The 27,528-nt window shown below is 60.2% G+C and overlaps 1 protein-coding gene across 2 annotated transcripts; it reads left to right on the forward strand.

Moving 5' to 3' along the window:
• Positions 1–26,782, forward strand: ADAM33 (ADAM metallopeptidase domain 33). Of its 2 annotated transcripts, XM_069014858.1 has the most exons (24): positions 1–136; positions 2,657–2,739; positions 9,292–9,368; positions 11,546–11,621; positions 12,071–12,147; positions 12,702–12,888; positions 13,363–13,428; positions 13,515–13,586; positions 14,193–14,359; positions 14,459–14,543; positions 15,186–15,328; positions 17,084–17,261; positions 17,713–17,802; positions 18,411–18,606; positions 19,101–19,209; positions 19,714–19,918; positions 20,882–20,959; positions 22,044–22,152; positions 22,489–22,639; positions 23,160–23,253; positions 24,277–24,531; positions 24,814–24,977; positions 25,205–25,222; positions 25,653–26,781. In XM_069014858.1, the coding sequence occupies exons 1-24, from the start codon at positions 19–21 to the stop codon at positions 25,702–25,704; spliced, it is 2,850 nt and encodes a 949-aa protein (XP_068870959.1). In that variant the 5' UTR covers positions 1–18; the 3' UTR covers positions 25,705–26,781. The 2 variants fall into 2 exon arrangements, with proteins under 2 accessions (XP_068870959.1, XP_068870958.1); XM_069014857.1 differs by lacking the exon at positions 1–136 and having other exon boundaries at positions 388–2,739; positions 23,163–23,253; positions 25,653–26,782.
• The last annotated feature ends 746 nt before the right edge of the window (positions 26,783–27,528 follow it).

The following is a 27,528-nucleotide window of genomic DNA, read 5'->3' on the forward strand; positions in this document are numbered from 1 at the left end:
CAGCCCGGGAGCGGCGGCATGGCCGGGCCGGGCCCCCCCGGGCCCCGCCGGGGCTCGGCCAAGGGCTGGGGGCTCCGCCTCGCCCTCCTGGGGGTCCTGCTGGGGTTCCCCCCGCGGGGCTGGGCGGGGCCGGCAGGTAAGGGGGGCTGGGGGCGCGGGGGTGGGGATGGGATTGGGGATGGGATTGGGGATGGGATGGGGATGGAATTGGGGACGGGGCTCCGGGCAGCGCTCGCTCCCCCCAGTGCCCCCGGTGCCCCCAGACCCCGCGCTCGGCGCTGCGGCTCCGCAGGGTCCCCTTGGGATGGGAGGGCATGGGGTGGGATCGGGCACCCCCGGCACAGGGACGGGGCCGGCTCTCACCCCCCAGAACTCCGCGGCCGGCTCAGAGCCCCCATCCCGTGCCCATCCCGTGCCAGCTCCCGGCCGTGGCTCTCGGGAAGGAGGGAGCTCGGGGTTGTGCTGCCGTGCGGGTTTGGGCGTGAAACGCGGCTCGTTCGGTTGGTGAGGAAATCCACAATTTTCTCTAGAGGTTCCTGTCACTTTTTAAATGGGAGCCGGAGGAGGAGAGGGGGGTGCCAGTTTCACTTCGGCCGCCTGTCCCATCTTCCTCATCCCTATTTCCTTCCCCAGCCCCTCTGAGAAGTCAGGGCTGGTGTTCCTCTACCCAAAACACATTTTTCGTTATTATTTTTTCGCTTCCGAGCTTTGCCGGGTTCTCGGCTGCTGCTAAGAGAAGTTTTCCAGCAGCTCCAAGAGAGCCGTGCAGCTGGGAGGGGAACAGGGAGGGCGGTGGGAGCCAAAGCTCTGGATAAAGAGAGGAGAAGGGAAAGCTGCCTGCTCCGGCGGGACTCCGGGCTCTGCAGGGCTCCTTCGGGCTTCCCCCCCAGCCCCACAACTCGGGCTGCCAACATCCCAAACGCCAAAGCATTCCCAAAAAGGGCTGGGGATGAGTGTTTTCCAGGAAATCAAGGGAAGGGGGGTGTGGGAAACCCTTTCTGTGCTACATTTGGGTTTATTTGAGTTAGATTGAGGCCCCGTCTTGTGCTCTGAGTCTCTCAGATTCCCAGCAAAAACTATAGACAAATCAGTGGGAAATTTAAAATATCTTAACTTAAATCTCATCACTTAAATCTCCTAACTGGGGGATTTTTGGGACGTGGCCCAAAGCCCAGCCCAGCAATCCCAGCAGTGGCCGCCCCTCGTGTCCCATCCTCTCCCCAGCCGGCGTGGGAGAGAGCTGGACCGGGACAGGCAGCAGCTCCCTGTCCTCCTCCCTTTGGGAATTAAAAATAGTGGGATTTATTCCTGTGCTCTGTAATGGGAGGGCACCAAACTCCACCGGAGCTGCTACCCCAGCGCGGCTGAACCCGTGCCTCAGTTTCCCCACGGAAAACGGGGCTGGTGTGTGGCTGGGCTTGGAGGGCCTGGCTGCTGCTTTCGGAGGAGGTGAGGAGAAGGAAGCTGGGGTGGTGCCACCCCTTATCTGCAGTTATTCCTGGAATCTGATTCCGGGCTATATTTAATGGCACTGATTAAATACCTCGGGACGATAGCGCTGGGCGCTCCCGGGGGACAGAGGTGGCCGGGCAGGGTGACCTGATCCCATCAAACTCCAGCAGTGATTCCCAGCCCATAACTCTGCCTTTTCTCTTCTTTTGTCTTTTCGATAACTTCATCTTCCCTCAAGCCCAGCCCCTGGGTCGCAGCACGAGGAACCCAAACAAGCCTATAAAATCATAAAGCCCTGAGCCCTGTTATTCCACTCCCTGAGTAAACAACTTTGCTGGGGAAGATAACTCCATCCAAGCTCTCCCCCTGACAACATTTGGCTTGGCGAGGTGGCCCAACCCTTGACATTTTTGTTCAGCCTCATCCCCTGTCTGCAGCAGCTTCAGATTTTTTGTTCTGTTGTCATCCAGGCTTAAGTCATCAGTGGCTGCTCCCTGTGCTGCAGTCAAACCCGGCCACATTGTTTAGGAAAAAATAATCTTAGAAAGTCTGTCTGCCTTGGATCGAGCCAAGGAATGGCTTGTGCTGCACTGCCCGGGGGCTGGGATGGCTCAGACAAACCCTGACGTGCCACAGCCCTTCCAGCTCCTCTGCTCCTGCTCCTGCTGCAGCCCAGCTCCGGCTGCAGAGCATGGCTGCATTTGGGATGATGGAACTGCACCTCCCTGTCCCACAAATCACAGAGTCATGGGGAGGTTTGGGTTATAAGGGAGCTCAAAGCCCATCCAGAGCCACCCCGGCCATGGCAGGGACACCTCCCACTGTCCCAGGCTGCTCCAAGCCCCAGTGTCCAGCCTGGCCTTGGACACTGCCAGGGATCCAGGGGCAGCCACAACTCCCACGTGCCAGCTGCTTCTCCAGGGTGGGTTCCAGGGGATTTAGGCCACAGTTTTGGGACCTGGGTGGGAGCAACGCTCCTGCGAGCCTTCCAGGATTAAGGCTGAGCCAGCAATGAGGGAGTGGGCTGGGGAGGGGATGATGCTTTGGCTTCATGCTGGTGTCCATCCCCAGAAACACCTGAGAGGAGGCTCTGGATGTTGGTCCTCAGCTCTGTCCCTTCCCAAGTTCCCTCTGGTGTGGCTGTGGAGGAGCTCCAGCTCTCGAGGTCTCGCAGGGTCTGTTCACCAGGTCTTCTCTTCCCCAGGGCCACCGCCCCAAGGAGAACGAGTCACCCCACACTGGCTCCTGGGGGGCCGTGTCCGCAGAGCCGTCAGCCTGGAGGAACAGGTAAGGGCAGAGCTGCTCCCTCCTCCCTCCCTCCTCTGCCTGGAGGTCTTCCTGGTGGGATGAGGATGGTGGCACTGAGTTTACAGGATCCGTGAGGAGCATGTGGAATTTGCAGGATCCATGAAGAGCATGTGGAGGTTCAGGATCCAGGAGCAGGGTGTGGAAATTCAGGATCCATGAGGAGCGTGTGAGGGTCAGGATCCATGAGCAGGGTGTGGAAGTTCAGGATCCATGAGGAGCATGTGAGGGTCAGGATCCATGAGCAGAGTGTGGAGGTTCAGGATCCGCCACCATACGCAGGTGATGAACAGGGAAAGCAGAGGATGCAGCAGTGATTAATTAAACACGGTGTTAATGACTGCTGGGCAGGACTGCCAGGAGCTGCAGGGTGAGTGAAGGGAGCTGGGGAGCTTGGAGAGAGGAGCTGGAGGTGATCTGTCAGCTCCTGGTTTGGCCAGGAAAGCAGGACCAGCTAAGGGAAAGTGCTGCCGGATTTGGGAGCAGTGGCCTTGGGCAGAGGCCTGCAAGGAGCAGAGGGCATCCCTTCCCAGATGTCACCCCCTCCCTGCCACCCCCACTGTCTCACATCCCTGGGTGCGGTGCCTGTGGCCACCCTGGCTGGGCTTTGGCCCCTTGCCCGGCTCTGGGCTCAGCCAGAGCTGCAGCTGCCCCTCGGCCGGGAGGGGCTGGGGGCTCCTTTGGGCACATCCAGTCCCTTCCCAGCATGGTTGTAGGCAGCTCTGAGGAGCTGCTCTGCTTTGGAGCTGAGCTGAGAAGACCCTGCTGGGAGGGGACTCTGGTGGCATCTCACCCGAGATGGTCCAGGTGAGCCCTCCTCGCTCCAGGCAGGAGATGCCCGAGGCGGGGCCGGCTGTGCCTGGGAGAGGGGTTTGTGCTGCCCTGGCCCCTCCGGTGCCTTTTCCAGGGGAATCTGGGCTGGCTGCTCCTGCAGGAGCTGGAAGAGCCCATGTGGGTGCTGCGGTCGGTCTGGAGAAATGTCCCCCCCCTGCCGGGCAGCCCCGGACCCGTCTGTATTTAAGCTGGAAGCCGCTTGAGATGGGGAACACGTGGCAGGGGAGGTTTATTTCTGCTCCTGCCACACCCCGGTGCCCCAAATGGTGCTGGGGGGGGAAATCGCAGCTGGGGGATTTCGGGAGCCACGGGGGAACTCCGGGGCTGGGGTGGCTGGGCAGGTCCCGCCGTATTTCCTGGCATCTGCTCTGCCTCCAGCTCCAGCCAGCCTGGAACAAGGAGCCTCCTGTTCCTGGGGCAGGGGAAGGAGGGGAGAGGGGCGTGGTCGGTGCGGGGACCGGGGAGGTTTGTGGGGGAAGGATGGGGGCAACCGGGCAAGGGATGGGACAGAGCCCCACACTGGCCCTTTTTGCCCTGGTACTGCTGGCGTTCATATTTATGGCTCGATTTAATCCGTTCCACCCCCACCCTGTCTCCTCCTGCCCTCCAGCAAAGATCCTGGAAATAAACTCGTCTGTGGGAATGCCAGCCGCCCGCCCTGCCAGGAGACAACATTCCAGCCCATGGAATGATGGGTTCAAGTGTGGTGACCCCCCAGGCTCCTCCATCCCTGCCCTGGGGCTGCTCCTCATGCAGCACTGGGATGCTGCGGGATGCTGCGGGATGCTGTGGGTGTCCCATGGTCCTTGGGGACATCCCCGTGTCTCCTTTTCCCCCAGCAGCGAGGCCGGGCCAGCAGGAGCAGGAGGAGGGTGGCGGTGGCCCTGCGGTGCGATCGTGTGGGGGCTGGCAGCGCTGGGTGGGCCGGCCCTGCCTCCCTGCACCCTCCTCCGTCCCATTGTTCGGGCTGAGCTCCCCGGGCTCTCGGCACACATGGAAGTGATTCGGGAGAGGCCGGGAGGAGGTCGTGGGGACCCTGACTGCAAACAGCTCCCTTGCCACCACCGCCTGCGGTGGGACCCTGCCCCGCATCCTGCCCCTCCTGCCCCGGGATGTGGAGCAAAGGCTGCCGGAGCTGACCCGGGGCTTTTCCAGCCCTTCAGAGATGGAAATGGGGGTTATACCCGGCATTCTGACCTGGGCATCCAGCCCTGAGGGACGGGAGTGCCCTGTCCCCACCCCGGGAGCCTGCTCAGACCGTGGTGTTCCCTGCCTTTCCCTTTGGAATTGCTTTCTTCCAGGTGTGGTTTCTTGCTGCAATGGCTTCCCACTGCCAGAGGGCAGGGATGGATGGGATATTGGGAAGGAATTCCTGGCTGTGAGGGTGGGGAGGCCCTGGCACAGGGTGCCCAGAGCAGCTGTGGCTGCCCCTGGACCCCTGGGAGGGTCCCAGGCCAGGCTGGACATTGGGGCTTGGAGCAGCCTGGGACAGTGGGAGGTGTTCCTGCTCATGGCAGGGGTGGAATGAGATGCTCTTGAAGGTCCCTTCCATTCCAAACCTTTCTGGGATCTTGAGGGCTGAGGAGTCCCAGGCACAGGAGCTCCTCAACTTCCCTGTGGGTCTCCCTGGCATCCCATCCGTGTGCAGGGACACCCCTTGGCATCGATGGAGCTTCCATCCATCCACTGCTCCCCTCACACCTCGGGCTCGTCCATGAGGTCCCTGGAGCAGCCCCTGGCTCCCTGTCCTGGGGGTGGCCATTCCCTTCCTCCTCCCCGCTGAACGGGGATGCAGAGCTGGAGCATCCCGTGCTGCCGGGTCAGGGTGGGACACCCCGATCCCGGGGATCTCTGCAAACCGCGGGGAGGTCCCGGCCCTGCCCCGGAGCAGGAAGGGAGGGGAGGGCAGGAACAGGCTGCCCGCGGTTCGGGATGTGCCGCAGGTGCCGAAGCACCTCCCTGCCCTGCTCCCTGCAGGGAGCCCCTCTCCCTTTGCGAGGTGTGGCCGGACTGAGCAAACCCTGCCAGCCTTGTTTTGAACCAACCCAAATCCTGCCTCTGCCTCCAGGGCCTGGGCTGCCCTGCTTCCCTGACTCCCCGGGATGCTTTTCCAGCGAGCAGCCGGCGGGAGAGGCTCGTCCATGAGGTCTTGGCCAAGTGATGCAATCCCGAGCTGTGTTCCTCAAAGCCTCAGTGCTGCCGGGATCCAGCTGCCTGGGGAGGCCCTGGCGCGGCCGAGCTGCTCCAGCTGCAAATGCCATCACCAAATCCTCCATGGAGCATCTCCTGGTAACTTCCATCCCTGTCCTCCCCGTCACATCCGGGCTCTGGGAGCTCCTTTAGGAACTCGTGGAAGCTGCCTGAGAGATGGCCAGGCCGTGAGCTGAGCGGGGCTTTGGGACTTGGCTTCACCGGTGATTTCCCAAGGAACTCGGCGCTCCCTGAGCCTGCTCCTGGGCGAGCTGCTCTCCTGGAGCTGGAGCTTCCCAGCAGGGATGGAGGGAGCCTGGATGCGGAGCGTGGCCAGGAGCTGTGGGGAAACAGGGAAGAGCAGCTCAACGCCCTTGGCCCTCTGCAAACAGCACTGAGGTTTTTCTGATGGATGGAGTGAAAAATAAAACCAGACTTGAGCTGGACCTGGAGGGCTCCTGGGCCAGTCATGGGCTGGGGCCCGGCCAGGGCAGAGTCATCCCAGCTGCAATTCCACGATTCCAGCCTCTCCCAGCCCAGCCCCTGTGGGACTGGCTGTGCTGGGGCCATTCTGTTTGTGGGTGCTGGGGAAAGGAGGTCAGGGAGCAACAGGAGCCTGGGAAGGTGTTGGAGCCTGGGAAGGTGCTGGAGCCCAGGATTTTATCGGAGTCTGTGAGGATTGCTGGGACCCAGGAGGATGCTGGAGCCTGGGGTGATGGTGGGACCCAGGAGGATGCTGGAGCCTGGGGTGATGGTGGAGCCCAGGAGGATGCTGGATCTTGGAATGTTGCTGGAGCCTGGGAAGATGCTGAAACATGGGATTATATTGGAGCCTGGGATGATGTTGGAGCAGGACGATATTGAACTCAGGGATTATACTGGGTTTTGGGATTATGCTGGAGCCCAGGATGATACTGGAGTTTGGGATGATGCTGGAGCACAGGATTATGCTGGAGTCTGGGATGATGCTGGAGCCTGAGACAATGGTAGAGCCCAGGATGGTGCTGAAGCCTGGGATGATATTGGAGTTTGGGATGATGCTGGAGGTGGGAATGTCCTGGAATCCAGGATGATGCTGGAGCCTGGGAAGACGCTGAACCCAGGAGGATGCTGGAGTCCAGGAAGAAGCTGATCCCGGCTCATTTCCAGTGTGCAGCACCTTGGCAGGAGCTCTTGGGGCCCCAGCTCCCTGCCAGGCTCAAGGCAGAACAAGCAGTGTTTAATGAATGCAGGCAAAATGAGCAGTGTTTAATTAATGCCATCACCTTGCCTGGCCTCAGAGTCCTGCCCAGCACAAGTGCTCTTCGAATTCCCCTTTCCCTGCTTCTACTGCTACTGGTCCCTCCAGGAGCTGAGCTGGGCCCATCCCAGCTGGAGCCAGGACCCATCCCCTTCTTGCCACTGCCTCTCCAGGAGCTCTCAGGGGAAGCTGAGGCACGGGGAAGAGGAGAGCTTGTGGCGCATCCCCTCACAGGGAGGGGACACACATCCCAGCGGCAGCCGTTTGTTTTCCAGCCCTTGGCAGCCCGGGAGATGGGATGGGAGCTGCGAGCGCCGGGATAACCCTGGACAGGCACGTGTCCCTTTAAGACGGCAGCTGGGAAAGAGAATTTTGCCAGCACCGGCCCTCAAGGCGAGGCAGGGAGTAATTGCTGGGGAATTCTAAACCGGGAAGGAGCCGGCAGGGACTCGGGGAGGAGGAGGAGAGGGCTGCGGGGAGCGGGTGTTGGGGAGATCAGAGACGGGGAGAGAAAAAGGGAGGGCAAGAGGGGGGAAAGGAGGGAAACGGCAAGAAAAATGTACAGACCATGTTTGGCCAGGGAGCGATGTTTGTACAAGATCGTGTTCCAAAAATACCGCCCGTTCCCAGCGCCGCCGGAGGAGGGGATGGAGCCCCTGCCCGGCTCCTCCCGGCTCCGCAGGGCCCCCCCAGCCGGGCCGGGGCACCGGGGCCCCGCTGCGGCCGGGCCGAGCCGGGGGGACTCGCTGGGAGCTGTCGGAGCCGGGGCCTCGCCCCTCTCTGCTCCGGGGCTGTGTTCTTAGAGCGCTGCGTCTGCTCGCCTTTTCTGGAGCTGGGCAGACGGAGCGGGAGGCGGAGAGGGCTCAGCCAGCCCGGCTCCAGCCCCGGCTCCATCCCCGCATCCCGGCTCCAGCCCCGCATCCCGGCTCCAGCCCGCATCCCGCCCTGGAGGGAGTGACACCTCCCTGTCCTCTGGAATTGGGGCCGTAGGACCCAGCCCCGGGGGCTCCTTGGAGCCACAACCATCCCATGATGTCTGAGCAGCTTTATGGGGTGGCACTGGAGCTCACTGTGGGGTGGTTGTGCAGGAACAGCCATCGCGGGAACACAAACCCCACAGCCCGGCCGCAGCAGCGCTGGTGTCCAGCTGCTCCACACCCCAAAGGGCTTCGTCCCGTGAAGCTGCCCTTAGCTGAGGGTGAGGGTCCCCTGGGGCTGCCAGGCCGGGGGTCCCCTGATCTCCCCAATACCCAGGGCTGGGTTGCAGAAGCAGCAACAGCGCAGCCAGCTCCACAGGAATTAGCGGGAAGCAGATTTAACCTCTGCTTCATCCCGAGTGTGAATCACCCAGCTCTGCCCCCTCCCTGCTGCATTCCTCGTGTTCCAGCTGCAGAGCCCTGTGATGCCAAGAGCAGCCAAAGCCGGGCCCTTGCGGGGACGGCTCCTTCCTGTCCCCTGTCCCTCCAGGGCCATGGCCAGGTGATGGGGTCCCGCGGCGATCCCCAGGGCTGGCAGCCTGCTGGGCTCCCTGCATCCTTCATGGACGGGGAGGGACTGAGGGACACATCAGGGAGAGTCCAGGCCATGGACATCAGGCAGGGCGATGCTTTCAGTGTCCCCAGCGCTGGGGACGGGATGTGGGGACACAGGGAAGGGCAGCACTTTGGGCTCCAGCCCATCCTGTCACGGGCAGCTGGGCCGTGCTGGTGTGGATCTAGTCAGCTTCCCATTTAACACCCTCCAAAGAGAGGGAATGAGTAAAACCACTGGCATCCTGGGGAAGCTGAGTCACTGTTTCCTTTCTCTGCCCGGTATTTTGGGGTATTTTTAGCGGCCCCTATCCGGTGCCCGGGGGTTGGTGATTATTTCCATCCCCCCCAGAGGTGCAAATGGGCACCGACCCTCCCAGGGCTGAGGTCCTTTCCCCTGGATCAGCATCTCCATGGGATGGAGCACATAGAGATCCTGCTCAGGATGCTCCTGGAGCTGCTCCCCATCCCGGTCCCTCCTGGCTGTCCCTTGCTGCCTTTCCCTGGGGAAGCTGCCAGCAGAGCTGGGACTTGCTGCCTCATCCCTGAACCTCAGGGTGAATCCTCCGCTATCCCTGTAGGGCTAGGAATTCAGGGAAATCACCTTCCATGGCTTGTGGCAGGGATGCAGTAGGTGGAGCAGACCTGGGGAGGAGAGGCTGGGATGCCCCCGGAGCTGGGAGCAGGGAAGGTGCTGGGGACAGGGATCTTTCCTAACCCCATTCCCTCCTTTCTTTGCAGGTGCTGGCACCTGCCCGGGCTGAGGTGGCTGTGACGGCCGAGGGCAAAGAGCTCGTGCTGGTGCTGGAGAGGAACCAGTGAGTGTCGGGGCTGGGGAAGGGACACTGGGGATCCCTGCCAGGGTCCCACTTGGACTGGCAGTGTCCTGGTCACCCTGTCCAGCAGGGGAAGGGACAGCCCAGTGTGGCTCCATTTGGGCTGAACTGCTCCTTTTGCTGCCTTGGTTGCCTCTTTCTGGGCTCTGGTTCAGTTTGGGTGCAGGTGGCAGCAGCCTCTGTCCCCTGTGCCACTCGCCCAGCCTGGCGTGCCCTGGGGCAAGGACCGCACTTGTGCCCTGCCCTCCCCTCCTTGTCCCTCTGCCTGAGACCTCGTGGCTTTCACAGAATCCCAGAATCCCAGGGTGCTTTGGGTTGGAAGGGACCTTGAAGATCCAGCACCACCCCTGCCATGGGCAGGGACACCTTCCATTGTCCCAGGCTGCTCCAAGCCCTGTCCAGCCTGGCCTTGGACACTCCCAGGGGTGGGACAGCCCCAGTTCTCTGTCCCTTGGTGGGTTTGTGTCCCCGTGGTGAGCAGGGCAGAGCTGATCCCTGCAGGATGAGGCTCTGCTTCCACTTCTGCCTCTCACCAGCAGCTGTGGGAGGCTGGGCCTGGCAGAATCTCCTTCCTGCTGCTGTTGGGGTACAGACCCAGCCACCACGGTGTCCCCCAGGGCCCCCAGTGACTGCAGGGGAGCTTCTGGTGTGCAGGAAGGGGAACTGGTGGTTCCTCTGCACATTTTAGGGCTGTGGGCAGTGGGGGTAGAAAGCTGAGGAGCAAAGCTCAGCCCTGTGTCCGGCTGGTGCTCCGGGCCTGGAGGCGTTGGAGTGTCCTCTCCTGACCCTCGTTCTGGCTCGGTGCCCCTTTGCCTGCTGGAGGGGGGCAGGAGCGTGAGGAGCAGCCCTGGGGGCTCTGTGCCTCTGGCAGGGTGGGCAGGGCAGGAGGGTGAGCTGAGGGGACAGTGGCACAAAAGGGACCTGAGCACCCAAAGCAGTCCATGGCACCCAGGGCCACCCAAGACTGGCTGCAGGGACAGTGTGGGGACACAGTGTGGGGACATCCAAGCTGCTGCCTCAGCCCTCAATGGCCTCATGGGCCAGTGAGGCTGGGCTAGACTTCAAATGTTCTTTTTCCTGGGAGATCTGCTTGCTCTCCAGAAGCGTCCTGGGGGTGTTTTCCTCCCCTCGTGCTGGAGGAGAAGGCTCATCCTGTCCTCCCTTCCCCAGGGCCTCTGCCCTGCCTGGAGGGGACATCCCCCTGGTCTGAGTCCTGGGTCAGGCCGGGATGTGCCCGGCTCAGCCACCCCAGCTCCTGTTCCCTGGGCATGGCAGGAGGATTTGGCTTTCCTGTGTCCTCAGCCCACCTGTCCATCCCTGTCCCCACGCTGTCCCTGTGTCCCCACGCTGGCCAGGCCCTTGCCTTGCCAGCCACCCACGTGTCCCCTGCCAGGAAGCAGACCGAGCGGCTGTCTCCGGTCTGAGCTGTGACTGGAATTGCTGGTGCCAGGCACCCGCTCACAGGCGGGCTGGGAAGCCACAGACGTGCCCACAGTGACATTTCTGGGGCCAAAGTGCTGCAAAATAGAAAGCGAGAGGCGGGGGGGCTGTTCTGGGAGGGCTTCTGCTTTACATTCTTCCTCTGCAGAATTAAACCTTTGGGATGGAGCCAAACCCCCAAAACTGAGAGCTAAACTGAGAGCAGGGCAAAACCTGGCCCTCCTTGTCCTTCTCAGGATGGCTGAGCACCCTGCAGGGTGCTGCCCTTCCACAGGGACCTGCCATCCCCACTGGGACCTGCCAGCCCCATCCAGACCTGCCATCCCCACTGGGATCTGCCATCCCCATTGGGACCTGCCAGCCCCATCCAGACCTGCCAGCCCCATCCAGACCTGCCATCCCCACGGGGCTGCAGGCTCCCAGTGGGATGCCCATCACCCTGGAATCTGGGCAAGGTCACACAGACCTGGCCAGTGCAGGGTCACAGCGGTGCCAGCTGGGGCCTGGAGCTCTGCAAGGGGGACAGGACGGGGACACGAGGATGGCTCAGCCGGTTTGGGGGGTGCTGGGGGGACACGGGGATGGCTCAGCCGGGTGCCGGGGGAGCTCAGGGGGACATGGCGATGGCTCCGCCGGGTTCAGGCTCAGAGGTTCAGTGTGTCCCAGTGCCGGGAGCCCTGGAGCAGCTCCCGGCTGCTCACCCCGCTCTCCCCCCGCAGGCTGCTGGCTCCGGGCTACACGGAGACGCACTACAGCGAGGAGGGACAGCCCGTGACGGTGACCCCCAACCACACGGTGGGTGCGGGGACGCTCACCTCCGTGTCTCGGGGGCTTTTGGCGCTCGGGACGGAGCCAAAGCCGCACCGGTGCGGGTGGGGGAGTTTCCCTGGCAGCATCCCCGGCGCCCGTGGCAGCAGGAATGCGGCAGCACGCGGCTCCTGCGGCTCTTGGCCCCGGGACAGCACCTCGGGACACAAACACAGGCAGCACCCGGCCCTCCCGATGTCCCCCACCGGCCTCCTGTCAGCCTTCCAGCGCCGCGCCGGGCGCTGGGCTGCGTCCCGGGCTGAACTCCGGCTTCTGGCTCCTCCCGCTCCCGGTGCAGGGGACAGCGCTTGCCTGGCTGGAAAAAGGAAAAGGGGAAATGGAAAGGGGGAAATGGAAAAGGGGTACTTTTCTGGGATCAGCGCATGGGGATTGTTGCTCCCAGCCCTCGAAGGAAGGCCTCCACTGTCTCTCTCCAGGAGCACTGTCACTACCACGGCCACGTCCGCGGCCACGGCGGCTCCTGGGTCGTGCTCAGCACCTGCTCGGGAATACGGTATGGGGGAAGGGGCAGGGTATGGGGGAATCAGGATTGGAGGAATGCCGGGTCGGGGGGTTGTGGAGCTGGCAAAGGCGGGGATGGATCCACTGCTCCTTCTCCCTGCAGGGATCCCCTTCGAGACCACCTGGAGCAGCACCGATGCTCCTGCAAGCCCCACTCCAAATGCCTGACCTGGCTGATTTTCCCATCACTCCCATCTTGTCCTTCTTCCTTCTCCCGTCCTTCACCCAGCCCCAGCACGGGGCAGGCTGGGGCAGAGTACATATTTCTGGCACTCCCAGGAATTGTATCCCTGGAGGGGGCAAGTCCCTGCACCCCAGAGCGGATGTCCCAGGCTGAGCTTTCTTCCTGTGCTCTGACCTGTGGAGGTTTTGGTGCTGAGGGTTTGTTTGCCCCTGGGGCTGTGTGGGCAGAAATCCCCAACTCTTGTCCCTGCTCCCACTCGGGTATGGACCAGGCTGACGTGCCATGAGCTTGTGGGGCCTCAGGGGTTGGGGGAGCCAGAGCGGGAGCACCACAGGAGCCATCGGGGCTGTTCCTGTTTCCAGGGGCCTCATCGTGCTCAGCAGCAACACCAGCTACTACCTGAGACCCCTGGGGAGCCCTGAGCCAGGTCTGCACCTCATCCACAGAGCAGAGCACCTGCCCGTGCCCGGGGGCACCTGTGGGCATGGCCATGACCTCGGGAGCACCATCGCTGGCATTGCCCAGCTCTTCCAGCCGCAGCACCCACGGGTAAATCCTCACGGGTAAATCCACCCGGGTAAATCCACCTGGGATAAATCCACCCAGGTAAATCCACCCAGGATAAATCCACCTGGGTAAATCCACCCAGGTAAATCCTCACGGGATCTGTCTGGGGACAGGCAGAGGGCCGGGAGGGGCTCTCAGCACCGCTGACAGCTCCCATGTTCCCGGCAGCTGGGCAGGGCTGTGCAGGCAGGTGGGGTGGGAGGGTCTGTGTGGGTGGCTTGCCTGGCTGGAATTTGGGCAGGAGACCCCAAAGAGAGGATGCGTGGGTTGGGTCCCAGTGCTGTGTCCTACAGTGTGGGACATGATATGAGGTCATTTGGAGCCACCCAAATGTTCCTTGTCACCTCGTGCCTCAGTTTCCCCTCTCAGCTGTCCCTCCTGAGCAGCTCTTTGGTGTCTGGAGGGTCCCAGAGCCGAGGGCTGCCCCTCTTTGCTGAGCCCTGTGTCTGCCTGCAGGCCAGGAGAGATGCCTGGAGGACCATGAAGTACATGGAGCTCTTCATCGTTGCTGATCACACCCTGGTGAGTGCTGGGGGGGCAGAAAACCAGGGTCCCTCTCGGCCTCCATCCTGGATTTTCCCCATGACCCTTCCCCATCCTCACTTCAGTACAGGAACCAGAACCTCAACCTGGGCCACACCAAGCAGCGCATCGTGGAGATCGCAAACTACGTGGACAAGGTGAGGGACCTGCCAGGCCCTTTTGTGACCCTCAGGGACAGTCCCCGTGTCACCGGGCAAGGAATCACAGAGTTACGGAATTGTTAATGTTGGAAAAGATCTCTAAGTCCTTTGAGTCCAACGATTCCTCAGCATTGCCAAGGCCACCACTGACCCTGTCCCCAAGTGCCACATCCACGCAACTTTAAATCCCTTCAGGGCTGGGAACTCCACCCCTCTTCTGGGCAGCTGTGGCAGGGCTTGGCCACCCATCAAGGAATTGAGGAGTTCTCTGAGCGCGTGGTGGGAAGGGCTCTGTCACCCGTGGGCTGAGCTCAGCAGGGAAGCGCTCACTGGCTCCTGCCTGGGACCAGTGCCAGCCTCTTTGGCAGAGAAGGGACACACTGAGGTGTTGTCACTGAATGTCACCGTGCCACCCTGACTGGCTCCTGTGCCCACACCTGTGCCTGTGGAGCTCGTGCTTGCAGGTGGGTTTGGGACAGGTGTGTCCTGGAGTCACACAGCTGGAGGGAAACACGGACACCCACCAGCTGCAACGCCACACCAGGGATGGAGGATGTCCAGGGAACTCCTGTCCCCACACCCTCCACCTTTCCCCTGATGCAGTTTTACAGGCTGTTGAACATCAAGGTGGCCCTGATCGGGCTGGAGGTGTGGACGGAGCGGGACCAGTGCACCGTGAGCAGCGATGCCAACGCCACGCTCTGGGCCTTCCTGCAGTGGAAGAAGTCGCTGAGGGCACGCAAGAAGCACGACAATGCCCAGCTGCTGACGTGAGCCCTGGGCTGGGGACACCAGGCGGGGCTCCCACCTGGGGCTGGGCACTCCAACCCCCCGGGTGCTGAGCTGCGCCTGTTCTCCTGCCCGGGCAGAGGGAAGACCTTTGGGGGCACCACCATTGGCATGGCTCCGCTGGAGGGGATGTGCAGCGCCGATAACTCCGGAGGGGTCAGCGTGGTAAGGGGGGCTGGGGGTCCCCACCGGCCTGGTGGAGTTCTCCATGGGGTTGGAGGAGCAGCCCCCTGGGGCTGGGGTGCAGCCTGAGGGTGAGGGGTGGTGCTGGTGGCTCCTGACCCCCTCAGGTGTTGGCCAGGTGCAAAGAGGGGTGAGAAGGGGTTGTTCAAGGTCTCCCAGCCCAGGTCCACCCCCAGCTCCCAGCTGGCAGCAGCACTGGGATCTCCTGTGCACTCCATGAAGTGCAGCACTCCATGCTGCTGTCCCTCATGAAGAGACCCTGCCTGATCCCTGCTTCTGCTCTCTGCATTTCTCTGGATCCCTGCCCAGACAACTTCTCCTCCTCCATGGTGGACCTGGTCACCTGTGATCCCTGGGCGGGGTGGTGGGGGGCACCCAGGTTTCTGGTTTTTGGGATGTGCCCAGAGTTTTAAGCGGCTGGCTCCAGCCAAAGAGCTTCCCCAGAGCCAATTTCAGCAGACCAAGCCCCACTGCTGCCATGAACCTTCCTCCAGCCCCTCCCGCCTCGGGATCCAGTTGCATCCCCGGGTGTGTGGTCCCTCCGTGGGCCCAGCCCCATTCCCGGCTGTGGGATCAGCCCTGTCCCTTGCGGTGGCTGTGCTGACCCCTCCGCTCGCGGTGCAGGACCACGCGGAGCAGCCCATCGGAGCCGCCGCCACCATGGCCCACGAGATCGGCCACAACTTCGGGATGGTCCACGACACCAAGGGCTGCTGCGTGGAGGCCACCCCGGAGCAGGGCGGCTGTGTCATGGCTGCAGCCACGGGGTGAGTGGTGCTGGCCCTGGGATGTGTCCCCAGCGCCCTGGATGTGTCCCCAAAGCCCCCAGCAGGCTGTGGGTGCTGGGTGGGCTGGGAGTGGACAGGGAATGTTGTCACCTCGGCTCTGGAGCCAGGCTGGGAGAGCTGGGAATGTTCCCCTGGAGAAGGGAAGGAGCCAGGGAGAGCTGGGAGCCCCTTGCAGGGCCTAAAGGGGCTCCAGGAGAGCTGCAGAGGGACTGGGGCCAAGGGCTGGAGGGCCAGGAGGCAGGGAATGGCTTCCCAGTGGGAAAGGGGAGCTTGGGCTGGGATGTTGGGAAGGAATTGCTGGCTGGGAGGGTGGGGAGGGGCTGGGCTGGAATTGCCAGAGCAGCTGGGGCTGCCCCTGGATCCCTGGGAGCACCCAAGGCCAGGCTGGACATTGGGGCTTGGAGCAGCCTGGGACGGTGGGAGGTGTCCCTGCCCGTGGATGGGGTGGCACTGGATGGGCTTCATAATCCATCTGGTTGGTGCCAGTTTCCTTTCCAAATTCCTTCTCCTGTTGGGTTTTCCCTCTCCTGATGGTACGCTCATCCAGATATCCCTGCACTGCTGAAGAGCAGCTGTTTATTCCCTTTTTTTGAAGCCACCTGCTCTTCCAGTTAGGAAAGAGCAGTGGGACCCCAGTTGTAGTTTCAGGGTGTTCCCGGGCTGTTCCCTCTTGGTTATCAGGGCTGCCAGACCCTGATGTTGATCCCACAGGATTTAACCTCTGCCTGGGAGGATTGTGGTGGGGAAAAGCACATTTTTGGCTGTGTTCAGCCCATTCCTATTTGCACATTATATGAGTATATACAAATATATATAGGGTACATTGGCTTGCTCAGCCTCAGTGACCTGCAGGCACTTACAGGTTTCCCTCCAGCTCAAGAGACTTCAAAACCTCTTTTATAAAATGTCCTCTGTATCATCTCGAGAATGAGATGTCCTGATATTAAAATAAACTTATTTTTCAGTGTTAAGAGGAAATGAAACCTTTTCTAAGAAGGAGGAAATGCTTCCTTCTTCATAAACCACCAAAACCCCACAAACTGTGAAATTAGAGAAGAATCTTGCTCAGAGCTTCTGTAGAGAATGAGTGCTTCTCCTGTTCCTCAGCTCCTTACACATTGGAGGCTCCGACTATTTAATTTTTGCAGCTCTCTGGGTCCTCTTTGGTGTTTTTTTTATCCATATTTCTTTAATTTTAAATGATTTCACCCATCTCAGCCAGGGGGTGTTTCAGCAGCCCAGGTGGGTGTTTCCTGTCCCGGTTGAGTGAGAACAGGAAGGCTTGAGGTTTGAGCTGTGGGGAGCAGAGGGTCCCTGCCAGAGGGGGCACCTGCCTGTGGGGGCTCGGGGGGCCTGCAGTGTCCCAGGGCAGAGGTGACACCTGCACCAGCGCTGAGCTCAGGCTCTGCAGGGTGGGGCTCACACCAGGGGGTTCTTGGCTCAGGAGGTTCCGTGCAGGGGGGTTGACGTTCCAGGGGCGATGGACAGGGGCTCTGCCTGCCCCCCATCCCATTCCTGAGGATTTTGGGTTCAGTGGTGTCCCCTGGTTGTTGGTCTGGCTGTGCCAGCTGGGGTGGGAGATGTTCCTGGGCTCACTGAGCGATGGGGAATCTGCTCTTGGCAGGGTTTGTGCCGGTTTGTCCACGTCCCAGATTCCCAGGTCTGACTGATTTTCCACCTTCTCCTGGCCCTGCTGCTCCCTTTCCCCACCCATCCCGCTCTGTCCCCACACAGCCACCCCTTCCCTCGCGTGTTCAGCTCCTGCAGCAAGAGGCAGCTGGAGAGCTACTTCCAGAAGGGAGGGGGAATGTGCCTCTTCAACCTGCCCGACACCAAGGACCTGGTGGTGGGACGGAAATGCGGCAACGGCTTCCGGGAGGAGGGCGAGGACTGTGACTGTGGGGAGGTGGAGGTACGGTGTGAGCCCCCCTGGGAGGTGGGGGTGCAGAGTGAGTCCCTCCTGGGAGGTTGGGGTACGGTGTGAGCCCCCCTGGGAGATGGGGGTGCAGGTGGGCCCCTCCTGCCAGGTCGGGGTGCAGGTGGGCCCCTCCTGCACGGCTCTGCAGCCCAGCTCAGCTGAGGAACTCCTGCACAGGGGGTTTCCAAGGGAAGGGTTTGCTGTCACAGGGACTCCATCCCAAGGGCTCTTCCCAGTCCCACCTTCCTGAATCCATTTATCCCAGTCCTGACTTTCTCCTTGACTTTTCCCTTAAGTGCCCAATTCTTCCTCATCCCCTCAGTGCCTCAGTTTCCCCACTGGCGGGATGAGAAGGGCAATGATGTGATGGGTGGAGAAGGGGCTGGGGGCAGTGCTGGGGAAGGGATGGAAGCCGTGCCCATGGAGCTGTCCTCTCTCCACGCAGGAATGCACCAACCCCTGCTGCAATGCTCACAACTGCACGCTCAAGGAGGGGGCCCAGTGTGCCCACGGCGACTGCTGCCACAACTGCAAGGTGAGACCCTGCCCTGCCCTGCTCTCCCCGTGCCCATGGAATGCGGTGGAGACCTGGCCCAGCCATTCCCTTGGGACTCCAGGTCACTCCCTGTGTCCGAGGAGGAGGAGGGTTAATGTGTGACCTTGTGTCTGCAGGAGAATCATGGAATGGGCTGGGTTGGAAGAGACCTCAAAGCCCATCCAGTGCCACCCCTGCCATGGCAGGGACACCTTCCACTGTCCCAGGCTGCTCCAAGCCCCAGTGTCCAACCTGGCCTTGGGCACTGCCAGGGATCCAGGGGCAACCACAGCTTCTCTGGGCACCCTGTGCCGGGGCCTGCCCACCCTCCCAGGGAACAATTCCTTCCCAATATGCCATCCACACCTGCCCTCTGGCAGTGGGAAGCCATTCCTTCATTCTGTCCCTCCAGGCCCTTTTCCCTCTCCAGGAGAATTCCCACTGGCAACTTTGTGGCTGGGGTTCAGCTGAGGAATGTGTCCCTATACCTTGACAGCCCCCAAAAGGCTCACAGGGGACCTTACAGATGTTTATGGTCCCCAGCTGTGCACCATCAATCCCCCCTCATCCCCTTGGCTCAGTGCCGATGTTCCCCTCTCCTCCTGCAGCTGAAGGTGGCAGGGACGATGTGCCGGGAAGCTGCGGGATCCTGCGACCTCCCGGAATTCTGCACGGGAGCCTCACCGTACTGCCCAGCCAACGTGTACCTGCTGGACGGCTCCTCGTGCGCCTATGGAGAGGCCTACTGCAACAACGGCATGTGCATGACCCACCACCAGCAGTGCGTGCAGCTCTGGGGGCCAGGTCAGTCCCGCCAGCCCCCTGCCTGCTTCCCACCCCTCCGGGGCAGGAGCCCTTTGGGGTCTCACTGCTGGGTCCCCGTGGGGTCCCCATGGCCCCTGCCCATGGGGCTGGGGGTGGTGGATGGAGGGGCCCTGGCACAGGGTGCCCAGAGCAGCTGGGGCTGCCCCTGGATCCCTGGCAGTGCCCAAGACCAGGTTGGACACTGGGGCTTGGAGAAGCCTGGGATGGTGGAAGGTGTCCCTGCCCAGGGCAGGGGGTGGAATGTGATGGTCTTTATGGTCCCTTCCAACCCAAACCATTCCATGACCTAAATCCTCCATGAGACTCCAGAGAAAAGGGAATTTCATCCCTCCTGTCCTTGGCCCGGCACCCACAGCAGCAGCTCTTGGGAGACTTTTCCTCAGTGTTTTCTCCATGAGCATCCAGCTGCTGCTCCTGCTTTTGGGATTTCTGCCTGCTGCCTGCTGTCCCCAGGACCTTTCCCCTGTGTGCAGGAGCATGGCCAGCACCGGACGCCTGTTTCCAGGACGTGAACATGGCTGGGAACACCTACGGCAACTGCGGCAAGGACAGCCAGGGCCGCTACGTCAAGTGTGACAAGAGGTGGGTCCCATGGGGGTGCCCCGTGTCCCCCTCCCGCTGCCCCTGCCACCCCTGCCAAGGGACTGGGAGGGTCCCACCTCAGCCTCCAGGCACCAGCCCTTGGGGCAGTCCTGTTTTGTACCCGAGGAAGCCACCAGGTCCTTCCTGGGCTCCGTCCCCATCGCTGCTGGGAGGTTGGACTTGGTGATCTCCAGGTCTTTTCCAGCCTAAACGACCCTGTGATTCTGTTGTCCCACCACGAGCGCCTCCCAGCCCAGCCTGATGGAAAACCAAACACAGTGTCAGAGGGAGATTCGGGAGCGCGTGCTCCCCAGTATTCCCAGTTATTTTGGGATGTCAGAGCCTCCCGCTCCCCCGGCTGTTCCCTCCACCATTTCTCTGTGCTGCCCGTGATTTAACCTGCAGAGCCTCTCTAGCGTGGCCATAAATTCAGTGGGATGATGGGGGTGGGAGGGCGAGGGACTGCTGCCCCACTTCCCAGCTCCCCTTGGCTGTGCCTCCCAGGGATGCCATGTGTGGGAAGATCCAGTGCCAGAGCTCCGCCAAGAAGCCGCAGGGGACCAACACGGTGTCCATCGACACCACGATCCGGTTCAAGGGCCGGGAGGTGAAGTGCCGGGGCACCTTTGTCTACAGCGCCAAGGACGACCAGGAGGACCTGTCCGACCCTGGGCTGGTCCTGACGGGCACCAAATGTGGAGATGGGATGGTGAGTGCCCCTTCCTGGGGTGGGCTCTCCCGCAGGTCACCGTCTCTGGGCTCTGACCCAGCTCCAGGGTGCATGTGGCTCTTCCCACGTCACAGCCGGGCCCTGGGATGGGGTTCCTTCCACCCTTACAGGCGTTGGACACCTCAACTGCTGTCACCAGATGTTGGTAGGCCACCAAAGTCTTCTCACCTGGGGCATTTGTAGCATCACCAGATACTCACTCACGTTTAGGCCACCAAATGGTTCTCTCAGCCCTCCAAGCTTCTTCACCAAATCAGTTCAGAGTGAAACAATCCCAGCAGGAACTGCCCCAGGACTTGGTGGAGGAGGATTCCTCCTGTGGAGAGGTTGTTTCCCAGAGGAAACAGGAAAGCTCTGTCAGGAATCAACATGACAAATCCGGTGCTAGCTGGGCACTGGTGTCCTCTGCAGCCCCTGCATCTCCAAGGACCTTAGAGAGGGTCAGCAGAGCTGAGAGAGGGCAGAGGCTGGTGGAGGACGCGGAAGCAGGGATGTGTTCCAGAGAGAGTTGGCTGTGGAGACACAGCCTTCCCTGTTTGGCATTTTAGCAGTGATATTTTCATTGGGAAGGCCAAAATGGTGACATTTTCATGAGGAAACATGGCTGGTTCTGAAATCCAGCATTGTTTACTTTGGCCAGTGCCTGGGTTTTGGAGCCAAATGGGAAATGGTTTCTGCAGGAGCTGCCAGGTGGGTTGTGTGGCAGGCTCTGTGCAGAGGGCTGGGAGTGGTGGTGGCTGGGCTCTGCTGAGCCATCCTGGATAGGGAATGGCAGAGGCTTCGTGGCTGTGCTGCAAATGGGAGTGAAATCCATTGACTGGAACAATGCAATTTAACCACCCTGCATTTTCCAACAAAAAATCCTTCAGAGACTCCCACCAGTGCCACCAGCCCCCCCCTCCTGGGTCCTCCTCTGACCTCAGCCCCTCGTCTCCCTGCCAGGTGTGCAAGGACCGCCGGTGCCAGAACGCATCCCTGTTTGAGCTGGAGAAGTGCGTGTCCCGCTGCCACGGCCACGGGGTGAGTGGCTGCCCGGGACCTGCACAGGATTCCTGGGATGAGGTGCAGGTTTTTGAGCCAAACCAAATGTCTCCCACAGGGATGAGCCCTGTGACCCAGTGGATTTCTGCCTTTCAGACCTGTCCCATGCGTCAGCTCCAGGTGGGGCTGAGCTGCGATCTTTGCTCACCCGTGTCCAAGTGAGAGGAAGATTGTTTGTGGTGTAAGGACCATCTGCAAAACTTGGATCAGGGTCTGATTTGAGCTGGAGAGTGGAGCTCAGAGCAGGTGCCTGGTCCCCCTGAGAGCAAAACAAGAGCTGGAAAGACAACTGGGACTGCAGAAAAGCAGGGAAATGGTTCAGGGAATGGGAGGAGACACTGTTCTCCAAAGCTGAAAGGTTACAGAGGAGTGCAGGGCTTTGTCAGATGAGGCAACAGAAATGGCTGTGGGAATTTCTGCTGGGTTATGGAAAAGATGTGACAGGTAAAACCATCTGATTCACCCTTCTGTGACAGGCAAAAACATCTGATTTACCCTTTTGTGGCAGGTAAAACACTCACATTCACCCTTTTGTTCTGCCCAGCATCTTTAAAGCTCTCGGAGCTGGAGTTGATCAGCCTGGAGAAGAGAAGGTTCTGGGGAGACCTTCTGGCACTAAAAAGAGCTTATAAAAAAGAGGGAGAGTGACTTTTGACATGGGTAGATAGTGACAGGACAAGGGGGAATGGCTTCAAACTGAAAGAGGAGATTTAGATGGGATATTGGGAAAGAATTCCTGGCTGGGAGGGTGGGCAGGCCCTGGCACAGGGTGCCCAGAGCAGCTGTGGCTGCCCCTGGATCCCTGGCAGTGCCCAAGGCCAGGCTGGACATTGGGGCTTGGAGCAGCCTGGGCTAGTGGAAGGTGTCCCTGCCCATGGCAGGGGGGAAATGAGATGCTCTTTAAGATCTCTTCCAACCCAAACCATTCCATGATTTTGTGATGTTCAAGGGGAACACTGTCAGGGGCGAAGCTTCTTCTGTCACCATCTGCTCTCATCCCTGCCCCACAGACCATCCTTTCCACACACCCCTGATGGTGGCCAACCCTCTCCTCTGTCCCCAGGTCTGCAACAGCAACAAGAACTGTCACTGTGACCCTGGCTGGGCCCCCCCGTACTGCGAGAAGCCGGGCCTGGGTGGCAGCGTGGACAGTGGCCCCGTGCAGAGCCACAGTGAGTCACAGCTCGTCCCCAGTGCCCTGAGGTGCTCCTGGGCTACAGTGGTGCCAGGGGAGGGTTGGGTGCTTACAGAGGGGCTGGGTGGGGTCTGTTCAGGCAGCCCCACGGTCTGTGCCCAGCTCTGGCTGGTTGGTGGCCACCCACTGTCATCAGAGGCCACTGAGGGCCTGTTCCCTTCCCGGAGGTGTGACCAGCAGGGGTGTCTCCAGCTCAGGTGACCAGGAATGGGCGCATGGGGTCACTGCTGCCACTGAGTGAGGCCAGAGGCTGGTGGCTGTCCCAGCCCCTCACTCACAGGTTCAGCCCTCGTGCCTGTGCTTCCCCTGCCAGACCACGAATCCATCTTGATCGCCCTCGTCGTCATCTTCCTGTTCCTCCTGCCTGCCCTGATGCTGAGCATCTACTACTGGTACCGGCGGGAGAACTCCCTCCTCAACAGATGGGTCAAGGAGATGAGGCAGAGGAGCCAGGAGGCCTGCAGGTGTGGGGGGCACCCAAATCTCTTCTCTCCCGAGCACCCAGTGGGACTCTGAGACTCGTTCCGGGGGGGCTGTGGGAAGCTGGTGGTGCATGGACCCTGTCCTGGTGGGAGACCTGGTCTGGAGTCTGGACAGCTTTGTCCTGGGAAATCTGAGAATCTCAGCAATTCCCTGAGCCCAGGACGGGAATGGTCCTCTGGATAGGACAATCCCAGGGGGTGGTGAAGGTGACCTGGTATCAAGGAGAATTCTCACTCCTTGCAGGCTGCCCATCACAGACTGACCCTCCCTACTGCCCATGACAGACTGACCCTCCCTACTGCCCATCACAGACTGACCCTCCCTACTGCCCATGACAGACTGACCCTCCCTGCTGCCCATCACAGAGTGACCCTCCCTGCTCCCCAGCAGTGAGGGCTGGCTGTTAGTGAGGTGTTAATTGAGACAGGAGCTGATGGGCAGCGTTTTGGAGGCAGCTGGTGCTCACCTGTTGCTTTATTTTGCCGTGTCCCTCATCCCCAGCAGGAACAAATCCATCGGTCGGAAGTCGAGCAGTGCCCATCCCAAAGCTGCTTTCACCCTGAGGAACATTTCAGCCTCCAGCCACCCCACCAAGGTCAGTGATAGCTCACTAGACTCAGTGATAACTCTCTAAGGTCAGTGATAACTCACTAAAGTCAGCAATAACTCAGCTGCTGGCTTGTTTTCCCTCCTGGGATGTGAAGCCTGTGGATATCACACCCACATCTTGGAACCGGGCAAGCCCTGGTGCCTGTGCTGGTCCTGCCTCGTGTCTGCACTGAGTCCATGGCCAGGTGTGCCCACCCCTCCTAAAACTGAGTCTGTGGAGCTCAGTCTCCCCTGGTGATCACCAGGAGCCTCCATTGGGAAATTTCCCATATGGAGAAGGGATTGATGGGAGTGAGAGATGATCACAGCCTTTTTTTTTTGGGGTGGGAGGGTGGGGGTGGGTATTTTCTGATGTTAATGAGCCCAAAATTCAAACAAAGTTGGTCTTTGGCTTTGTGGTTCGATTTATGGTGTCCTCCTGTTCTTCCCTCTCGGGTCATTGCTCTTGGCTCCTGCAGGTTTGGTTATTCCTTCATTTGGTTATTCCCCCATTTTCCAGAAGTTCTTTTATTTGTCCTGTACCACACATCAATGAATTTTTAACTTTTTAAACTTCACCTGTGCTTCTTGAGCACCAGGGCTGAATTTAGGAAGAATTCAGGTTGTTTGAGCACAGCCACAGTGTCTGGGAGCAGGGCAGAGCTGGTGATGTCTCCCATCTGCTGGAAATCTGGTGTGGATTCACAGAGCTGACCCTGCTCTGTATCTCCAGCACCTGTCTCATCCCTGTGTGTTTTCATGGGGTTAGTGAGGAGCAAACACAGAATCACAGGGTCAGGAAGGTTGGAAATGCCCTCTAATGTCCTTATCTAAGATCATCAAATCCAACCATCAACACAGCCGGGTTCACCACTGAACATACTCAGCTTTTGGGTGGGATGGTGGTCCCAGAAAGTGGTTCCAGTGCTCCTCCTGCAGCTTCCCAGGCCTTGAGGGGACATCTGCTCTTCAGCACCCAGGAAAACTGAACCCAAGGATGTTCCCCACAGTTCTGCTTTTCTCCTCGCAGCCCGGCCCACGGACCGCGTTCCTCCCCAAATCCGGTGCTGCCCAGCCTGGCTCTCAGCCCATCAACGTCGTCCACCCTCTTCGCCCACCTCCCCATTCCATCCCTCCCCGCCCCGCCCCGCCCCTCCACAAACCTGCCAGGCCCCCTCCCCCAGTCAGCAAATCACCCCTGGTCCCCACCAAAGCCGGCGTCTCCCAGGCCAAGCTCCCACCTCCGAAGAAACCTCTTCCCTGCAGCCCCGTGAGGACCCCGCAGGTGAGCGTCGCTGCCTGGCTCTGCTCCCCTTCCAGACTCATGGGACTGCCCTGGGCTTTGGCTGGGTTTGGGCTGGGCTCTGCTGAGGAGCTGTCACAGCACCCTGAGGGCTGAACCTGTTCTAGCATTGAAGGAAGCCCGTTAGATCTGAGGATATTTTAAAGTTTTTTGGGTGTTCTGTGCTTTGAAGCATCTCAGCTCTGCAGGGGGAGGAGGTTTGTAGGAGGTCCCTGGATGCTCCTCTAAGGATTTTGTCTCTCCCTGTGCCCTTTGTGATCCCAGGTGGTCCCCAAGCACCAAGCCCCGCGCCGGCCGCTGCCGGGGAGTCCCCTCCTGGCCAAGGAGCTGCCTCCTGCACATGGACAGACCCTGCTGGTCATGGTCCCTCCTACCAACTTCAAGGTGTCGGGGACAAGTGGCTCGAGCCACCCCACGAGGCCGCTAAAGTGAGTGGGGGAGGAGCTGGGGGTCTCGTGGGTGGGACATCCCGTGGCTCCACCTGGAAGGACCCCACAGGTCTGGCCAAGGCTGGGTGGTGAAAGGTGCTGGGGTAAGGGAGGTACCACCCTTGGGAGTGCCCGTGGCCTCCCAGCCCAGAGCCAGGAAGGAGCTGCTGGGGGATGAAGGGGTGAAGGGATGGATGCTGATGCTCTCTCATCTTTCCTCCCTGCAGACCGATGCCACCTCAAAGGTGAGTAGAGGACATTTAGAGACCCTTGTGGTGGGGTGGCCTCTGGGTAAGCACTGGGCTGGGAAATGGGGGACTGGGGATCAATCCACCTTCCCAGGGGCTCCTGGATGAGCAGGACATGGTTCCTCTGGGCACCCAGCAAGGGCTGGGGCACCTGTGTCCCAGGGAATGGAGGATGTGGGTCTTCCAGTTTGGAGTTGGGAGATAAAAGTCCAAGTCCTTTACAAGGACTCCTGCTCCCAGCTCTTCTGCACTGCTGAATCCTCTGGATATGGGGCAGTGGAGCTTCAAGGGATCTGCTCCTGACAGCCGGACTTGGGGGCCTTATCCATGAGGAATTCCTGAGCTGGGGACAGTGGTGGTGGAGCTGGTGGATGTCTGGTATCTGCACTCAAACCAGTTGTCTCCTTTCTCTTTCCTCTTGCTCCAGGCCAGTCCCAGCCATCAAAGTCCAATCCACCTCCTTCTCCTCAAAGAAGTGACAATCCCAGGACACCTGACCTACCCTTCCTGAGCTGGCTCTCCTGATTTGCACTGCTGTGGCCACAGGGCTCTCCTGTTCCTCTCGTTTTAGTAACCCTTTTCATACCAGAGGACTATTTTTGTAAGACAGAATTTGTATTCAGCACACAAACTGTAGTGGTGGGGGTGCAGAGGGGACATTGGAACCATGGCTGAACCAGGGGGTGGTTGCGGTGGGGTTTCCATGACCGAAATCCCACCACAGCTCCTGGCACTGCTTTCTGGCCAATTTTCCTCCCAGCTTTAGTTCCTCTTGACATTGCACATGGGCTGGGAAGGGGTGACCCGGGGAAAGTGACCATCCCCACCGATGGAAGATGCTGGTGACAGTGTGATGTCCTTGTAGCTACCTCCTCCTTCTCCTCCAGGCCTGGTGAGCCCCCAGTCACTGCCACCGCAGCTCCATCCATGCTGGGCATTGTCTCAGGGAGACGTTTGCCATGACAGAAACGTGGTGCCCAGTTTGGACTGGGCCGTGCAGTGCTGGGACATTTCCATGAAGGATCCAAGTTCTCAGGCTCCTCCTGACCTCCTGTCCGACTGCACAAGGAAAAGCGGTGACGATCCTGGGGTCACCTGGAAGGAGAAACTGTCTGGGAATGTTTGAATGCCCCAAGTGCCGGTGGCAGCTGCTTCCCAGGGTGCTTTTGAGGGGCTCGGGAGCCCTCACAACGTTGCCTGTTCCCTGCTCCTGGGCCAAGCCCAGCAGTGGCTCCGGGAGCTGCTCCCACTCTGCTGTCCAAGGGGAAGGAGCCACAAGCTGAGAACAAGAGCAGGAAAACTCCTGCCCGTGTCATTGGCTTGTCCGAGGCCTTGGCCAAGCCACTGCATTTCTCTGTGCCTCAGTCCCCGTGTCGGGGGCGTTTCCTACCTCACAGGGCTGTTGTGAGGTTTGACAAAGGGACTCTTGGAAGGGCTTCCCAACCCTCCATCCAAGGTGCTGTTGACCTGCACAGTTTGTGCCACTTTCCTGTGACTTGACCTGCGGCTCGATCAGGGTCCGAAATGACAACAAAGACTTTGTAAAGTCCCCTGTCTCCTCTGGCTCTTTTCTTGCTCCCTGTCCCCTGAACCTTTAGAACCTTTAGGGGATCTTCAGGTCTCTGACCACACCAGAGCAAACAGGTCCCAGGGGTCTCTTAAACCTGGGATCCAGCTGTGTGAGATCTGTCAGCTACACTGGCACAGATCCCATCTGACCTGGGACAAATCCTTTTGGGATGTGTCCAGCCATGATGGAAGTTCAGGGACAGCCCTCAGGAAGCTGCTCTGGTGTTCCACTGTCCCCAGTGTCACAGAACAGGTGATTGCAGGTTGTGGGTGAGGCCACCTTACCCAAGCTGTCCTTACTCTAGGGCTTTGTTTTGAAGTTGTTGGTCTCGCACCTGGGTCTTCCCTGAAGCATCTTCAGCAGGAATTTCTCCATGGAAAGGGCAGTCAGGCATTGTAAGGGGCTGCCCAGGGAGGTTTGGAGTCCCCACCCCTGGAGGTGGCCAAAGAAGGCCTGGAGGTGGCACTCAGAGCTCTGGGTTGGTGACAAGGTGGGGACTGGGCACAGCTTGGACTCAGTTACCTTAAAGGGCTTTTCCAAGCTAAACAATTCTGGGATTCCTGGTACCTCCGTATCTTTCTTAGTTCATGGATATCCAGCTGGGATCAAGGATCCAGCATCCCCTCTTATTCTGATACCAAGTCAGAAAACCCCAGTGTCACTGAAGTTGGAAGGGACCTCTCGAGATCATCCTCAGGTGAGCTCCAGGACAGGATGAATGAATTGATCCATA

The sequence above is a fragment of the Aphelocoma coerulescens genome, chromosome 4 (assembly GCF_041296385.1).
Source record: "Aphelocoma coerulescens isolate FSJ_1873_10779 chromosome 4, UR_Acoe_1.0, whole genome shotgun sequence".
Taxonomy (NCBI): Eukaryota; Metazoa; Chordata; class Aves; order Passeriformes; family Corvidae; genus Aphelocoma; species Aphelocoma coerulescens.